Source organism: Chrysochloris asiatica, unplaced genomic scaffold, assembly GCF_000296735.1.
Source record: "Chrysochloris asiatica unplaced genomic scaffold, ChrAsi1.0 scaffold00238, whole genome shotgun sequence".
NCBI classification, from domain to species: Eukaryota; Metazoa; Chordata; class Mammalia; order Afrosoricida; family Chrysochloridae; genus Chrysochloris; species Chrysochloris asiatica.
Genome location: NW_006408756.1, coordinates 1765130 through 1771590, shown reverse-complemented (window position 1 = coordinate 1771590; position 6461 = coordinate 1765130). Strand labels below are relative to the sequence as shown.

Genomic DNA, 6461 nt, shown 5'->3' with positions numbered 1-6461 from the left:
ACCCGGGTTACAGGAGTCTACTGAACGTTGTAGGGCTTAGCTTGCAACTTCATTGCTGTTTTTCCCTCACTTCCCCTTATCGGCGATGAACATGGTCACCAATCAGAGTGTGTATTCCCATTGAGTCTTAGTCTCAGAAGGGGGTTTGCTCTGAGGGGATCCGACCACTTGCCTTGATGTCTTCTGGGCGAGCAATGTCCTTGTTCTTGTAGTAACAGTCGGTCTATATTGTTATGTATTTTTCCTGTTGGTCTTTCTGATTTTGAGTTTTGCTCCACATTTTCTCCCTCTCTCACACTCTTTTAAGAACTGTCTATACGGGAATTTAGGGAACAGAGAGTTAATGTGAACAGGGAAGGCACAACTCTGAAAAGGAGGATGGAAATGCGTAAACAAGTTGAAGTTACGTCAACGTCACGGAATTGTACAGGTAACAGCGTTTGAACCGGAGTGTGTTCTTTGGTGTATATTCTAAACAACAATTCCAATCACTGACTAAAAGCAACAGAAAGCCCACGGTGAGCTCTTCTCTTGACAGACATGGGGTCAGCAGGAGTTGGACTTGACCTTATGGCCTGGTTTGGTTTTTCCTTATTTCACAAAAGGAAACCTCGTTGTCACTGGGGCTCTGACTCCTTATCTCTGGAAGACCCATCCCAGCTCAGAAACGCCAAACAGTGGAAACCAGGTTTCTGAGAGATGGAGCTGCTTTCTGTCAAAATGACAATAAAGGAGCATTGTCCCCTAGTGGCAGCAGAGAGTCAATACGCGTGTGTGCACACTGCTAAGGTGACATTAAAAACCAAAGCCGTTGGGTTGATTCTTTCTCACAGCACAGACTAGAACTGCCCATAGAGTTTCTGAAGGGGCTCTGGTAGCGTCGTGGTTACAAGTTGGGCTGCTAACCTCAAGATCAGCAGTTCAAAACTACCAGCTGTTGCATGGGAGAAAGATGAGACTTTCTGCTCCCCTAAAGATCTACAGCCTCAGAAACCCTACAGTCGGAACAGACTCCATGGCACACCACCACCACCACCATAGAGTTTCTGAGGCTGTAAATCTTTATGGGAACAGACAGCCTCATCTTCCTCCTGGGAGTGGCTGGTGGGTTTGAACCGTCTTCCTTTCTTTCAGCAGCCTAGAGATTAACCCACTGCACCACTAGGACTCCTATGTGATAAAAAACTAGAAACACAGATAACAAAGCAGCTGCATCAATGATGTGAGTGCTGCTCCCTGGGCATACAACCATCACCTTTCTTTCCAACTTTCCCATCACCTGAGCACTCAGTGTCTGCTAAGCAATAACTCTCCTCTTCCCAGATGACTTTTTAAAGAGAGTCATTTGGCAACTTAGAGCCAAATATGTCCCCCAAAGTGCGTATCGAGTAGCCCACTGCCCTCTTCCAGGAAACTGCCTTGCAGAAATCATTAAGGATTTGTGCAACATCCGAGTCACAGGATGTTTATTCTAGCCATATTTATTTATTTTAAATTGGAAAGGACCTACATTTCCAGTGACAGGGGTTGGTTAATAAATACTACATGGACATAATGGGGACTGTGAGGCCATATGTTTACAGAACTGAGGTGGGCAGGCCGGGCGAGGGCACAGAGAGAAAGCCAGGCTGCACATTGCTCGGTCCTTATCTGCAGGGCCCCCAGCGCATTTGGACAGTGTTTGCCTTCCACTCCAGCCTCACCTATACTTCTGAAGGTTTTCCATTGTGACCAGGTATTGTTTGCACAAGAAGAGCCCAAACCATGGTGACCTAAAACAAAAAGCCCTCCCCCTCTAGGGGGCCTTCCCATGGGGCCAGCAGCTCCTGGGCAGGTTCGGCTCCCCGAGGATTCAGGGGACACTTACTGATGATCTGTCCAGCTGGCAGCACCTGTGCTCCAGTGTCATTGTGGGGGTACGAAGACACAGCTAGGAGAGACAGTGAGAGTTGGTCTGGTGGGCCCAGATGCCACTCTGCCTGCCCTCTCTCTCCCCGACACCCTTCCTCCAGCTTGTCCTGGGATCCATCGCCCTGGACGTGCTCATGGGAGGAGTGCGGGAAGCTGGTGAACTAGCAGCGCAGGAAGATGCTAACACCCTCCCTCCTCCCAGTCCCACCCCTCTACTAGTCCTAGGGTCCACCCCGCCCCCTGCTGGCCCTAGGGTCCACCCACCCACTCTCCTGCTGGTCCTAGGGTCCACCCCACCCCCTCTCCTGCTGGTCCTAGGGCCCACCCAGATCCCGCCCCCTGCTGGCCCTGGGGTCCATCCCCACGCAGGTGCTCACGGTAGCAGTGTGGAAAGTTGGTGAAACCCTCTGCGCATGCGTCGCAGTGCTCCCCTGTGAAGTTGGGTCGGCAGTAGCAGCGGCCGGTCAGGTCCTCACATGTGCCATCGGTGAAGTCGGACTCGCAGTTGCAGCCTGGGCAGGGCCAGGGTAGGGCCCATGAGACCACAACCCAGGGATGGATATCACGCACCCCAGAGTGGTGGGGGGCGCAGGGCACCCGGGAACCAGAGACTCCAGGACATCCCTTCACCCATTCCAAGGCCTGTACACCCCACTCGGCAGACCCCAGACCCAGGGACACCCCATCCTGGCAGAGCCCAGGCTTAGGCACACCCCCTCCCGGCAGCCCCCTGTGATTCGAGGACATCCCACTCGGGCAGACCCTGCAGCCCAAAGAGGCCCCAGGGGTCTGCCATACTCACGGCTACAGGCGTGGGGCGAGTCCAGAGGGTGGTCTGGGGAGCGGAAAAAGCCGGGCAGGCAGCGCTCACAGTTGATGCCGGTAGTGTGGTGCTAGGGCGGGGAGTTCAAGGGCCACTGAGTGCTGGGAACCATCCTTAACCACGCCCATCTGACCTCCCACGTGGGCTCCGCTCTTGCCACAAGGCTCCGCCCATGCCACGCAGGCTCCGCCCATGCCACGCAGGCTCCGCCCATGCCAGGCCTCCCGGCAGCAGACCCGAAGGGCGGTCTCACACCTGGCAGTCAATACAGACACCCCCACCCTGATAGATGAGGTCCTGGTTCTGGCTGGCGTTCCTCCGGTCCACCTCGGGGTCGTAGTAGCAGTTGTAGGTGTGGCCATGGCAGTTACAGGCTGGGGAGAGGAGGGCTCAGCTATCGGGCAAGCCCACCATGACCCCCGGTGCACTGGCTTTTACTCCCGTACCCCATGAACCACGATGATCCCGAAGGTTGGCTGGTTTAGGGGGAGACGTGGCAGCCCAGGCATGCCAACACGTGTGTGTACACGTGTATGCAGTGCACACGTGAGCGCAGGGCTGGACACTCACACTGACACGCGTTGGCACTGTCGGTGGTGGCTGGCCGCCATGGCTGCTGGTGGAAGCCGGGGCAGCAGTGATCACAGGAGCTCCCACATGTGTTGTGCTGGCAGGCACACTGCAGCCTGTAAGGACAGTCCTCGGGGGGCTCAGGTCACCATGCACCTGGGCACAGTTGCTGGGCCCACCTCACCCCACGAGGCAAAGGCTCTCTCCCCTTCACTGCTGACTCACCATTAAGGCACAAGCTCTCCTCCTCCCTGGCCTCAGTTTCCTGAACTGACAGGAAGTGCCTGCTCTGACCCCAGCACAGCACTAACCCCTGACCTCGGCGAACAGATACCCAGAGGGTCCAATATCTCCCTGGACAAGAGTGTGAGGGAAGGAGGCAAGGGAGGAGGTAGGGTCTCTGCAGCAGTAGGAACCACACATGGGTTCTCATAGAGGTGGGAATTATGGAAGGGGTGTGTGTTGGGAATCCCATGGTCCGGCCTGGGCCCTTCAGTATTAAGTTATGCTCTCCCTGTTGTGGCCAGCCCTAGAGAGTAGGATACGGTTTAACCCTCTCCAGTGCCCGGATCTTGCTTAGTAAGGTGCCTTGAACACAGCCAGACATTCCTATGCATCAAGGGCACCTCCCTAGGAACAAATGGCCAAGAATGTCTTCCTCCTCCTGTTGAGAATGGACACTATGTGGGCATGCTGGATTCCTGCCTGCTGCCCCTGAGAGTGGCTCCTGCTGGCTCAGTGGGCAGGGGACAGCTGGTCAGAGATGAGGACTGAGGTTGGAGCTGCCGGCTGCTCAGAATTAATTAGAGCATCCATGCCAAACCCCCACTCCCTGGCACTTCTCTCTTACCAACTTGGCCAAGATGGGGGCAGGAATTACAAGCTCATTTCCAGGTTCTGTTTGCTCCTCTGCCCCAGACCAACCTCAAGGCTGTGTGGCTGGCTGTCCATGTCCTTAGCAGGACTCCAGAAGTCAGTCCGCATAGAAGATCAGAACCTGCAGAGCCCTGTATCTGGTATTTGAATTTTCAATAACCTACATGGTCAGGGTACTTCTTAACAAAAAACATGGTATCAGGCTGGTGTTTGACATATGGTATCAGGTGTTTTGACATAAGCCCTTGAAAATCCACTCTAGAGGGATTCTTAGAAATACAGAACACCCAGAAACCACACAGATAAAGTTGTGCTAATGGAAATTTGGAATCCTGGTGTGGCACTGTAGGATAAGCACTGAACTGTTAATCTCAAGGTTAGCAGCTCAAACCCATCAGCTACTCTCAGAAACGCTATACAGAGTCGTATAAGCCAGAATTGACTTGAGAACATACAACAACAACACAGTAGAATTTACGGGGATAAAACGCAACTGACCAAAGTAACAACAGGCACAGACTTCATTTAGTGGAGTAATCCAGGGAAAATTGTAAAATAAAAATGCTGGAAAGGATTACAGATACAGCAAAGAAATTAAAACCAAAACAGCCCCCACAATGTGATGAAAAATAGGCAAATATGAGAAAAGAACCAATCAGAACTCCTATAAATGAAAAGTAAGTGAAATTTAACTTCAAATTAGTGAAACTAAAGACTCAATTGTTGTTGTTGTTGTAAAGTGCCATTGAGTTGGTTCCTATTCATAGTGACCCCGTATAGGGTTTCCAAGAAGTGGCTGGTGAATTTGAACCGCCGACTTTACGGTTCATACCAACCTTGTGGTCTATTGCATTAAAGAGAGATATGGTAAAATAGAGGAGAAGCTAAAGAAACTAGCTAGAAAGCAGCTCAAAAGACAAAGGGATAGAAAATATAAGAAGTTTTAAGACAGAAGAAAGTCTTAAGAAATTCTCATTTATGTGTAATTCCAGGATAGAAGAGGGAAGAGGCAACAGTCCAATGTTGTTGTTGTTAAGTGCTGTCGAGTCAGTTCCAACTCACAGTGACCCTGTATAGGGTTTCCAAGGAGCAGTTGGTAAGTTTGAACTGCCAACCTTGAGGTTCAAACTGACCTTATGGTCGACTGCTTATTCTGTAGTGCCACACCAGGACCCCAAATGGTCAATAACGGTCTTGAGTTAATAAAGACACATACTGTCAGATTCAGGAAAAATGAGTCCTGAACACGTAAAGTTCAACCTTTTTGTCCAACTCTTGACATTTCAGAGCAAATCTACAGACCATCAATGACACAAAGATTATAAAAACATCCAGTAAAGTGGCAGACAACCTATTGAAGACCAACAGTAAGAGTGACAATGGATTCTCCCAAGCTTCAAGAGATGCAAGATGATAATGAAATAGTATCTCTAAATTGAGATAAACAGCCTTCAACTGAGAATTCTACAGCCAGCTAAACTATCATTAAGATTGAGGGTAAAACAGACCCTGGGGAAAGAACTACTGGATACATTTCAGGAAGATGGAAACATTTGAACAAATGCAGTAGGAGAGGCAAGGAATCACTGAGAACAAAGAACTGGGAAAGCTTGCCGGTGGATCTCCGGGCATCTGTAATGGAACTGAATTACTGGACAGAAATAACACGTGGTTCTAAGACCCCTGTATCATTCAGGAAGACGCTGCTGCGTTTGTTGCTAGATGCAGTTTATCAAGTCCACTTTGACTGGGAGCAATCCTATGTGTAACAGAAAGAAACATTGCCCAGTCATGTGGCACCCTAATTGCTATGTTTGTGTGTCCATCCACCTCACTGGGAATATTTCTCTTTTTTGTTGACCCTCCACTTATAAAATGTCTGCGTTCCAGAAAAAGATGGCGGATTGGGTGGCAGTGTAGTGACGAGCTCTGCCGAGAACAACACAGACTACAGGACCAAGCAGGCTCAGGGAATGGTCCCCGTACTCTGAACTACATATAAAGGAATATTTAGAAGGTTGGAAGACTTACAGCTCGGGAGTTTGTGGCAGAAGCAAGAAATCCATTGCTTCCTGGTTCGGGACGCTCAGCTGCTCCAGGAGGCGCCATTTTGTGTGGGGCCAAGCGGGGAAAGGATCAGAGCAGCCACGGACGCCTGACAGAGCCGCAGAGATAGAGGTGTGGACGTTCATTTTTTTCTTTTTTTTCTTTTTTGTATCTTTTCGTTGGTCCCTTGCTGTCTGCGTACCTCCATTCTGGTGTCGATAGGGGTGCCTGAGCT

At 50.6% G+C, this 6461-nt stretch overlaps 1 protein-coding gene across 1 annotated transcript in view; it reads right to left on the bottom strand.

Moving 5' to 3' along the window:
- LAMA5 (laminin, alpha 5) overlaps positions 1 to 6461 on the bottom strand; it is an 81853-nt gene that overhangs the window by 27444 nt on the left and 47948 nt on the right. Inside the window, exons 7-11 of the mRNA XM_006873394.1 lie at positions 3305 to 3420; positions 2990 to 3108; positions 2714 to 2804; positions 2289 to 2423; positions 1868 to 1930 (exon numbers count right to left, since the gene is read on the bottom strand). Of these exons, the coding sequence (XP_006873456.1) occupies positions 1868 to 1930; positions 2289 to 2423; positions 2714 to 2804; positions 2990 to 3108; positions 3305 to 3420 (524 nt within the window). The remainder of the gene's footprint in view (positions 1 to 1867; positions 1931 to 2288; positions 2424 to 2713; positions 2805 to 2989; positions 3109 to 3304; positions 3421 to 6461) is intronic.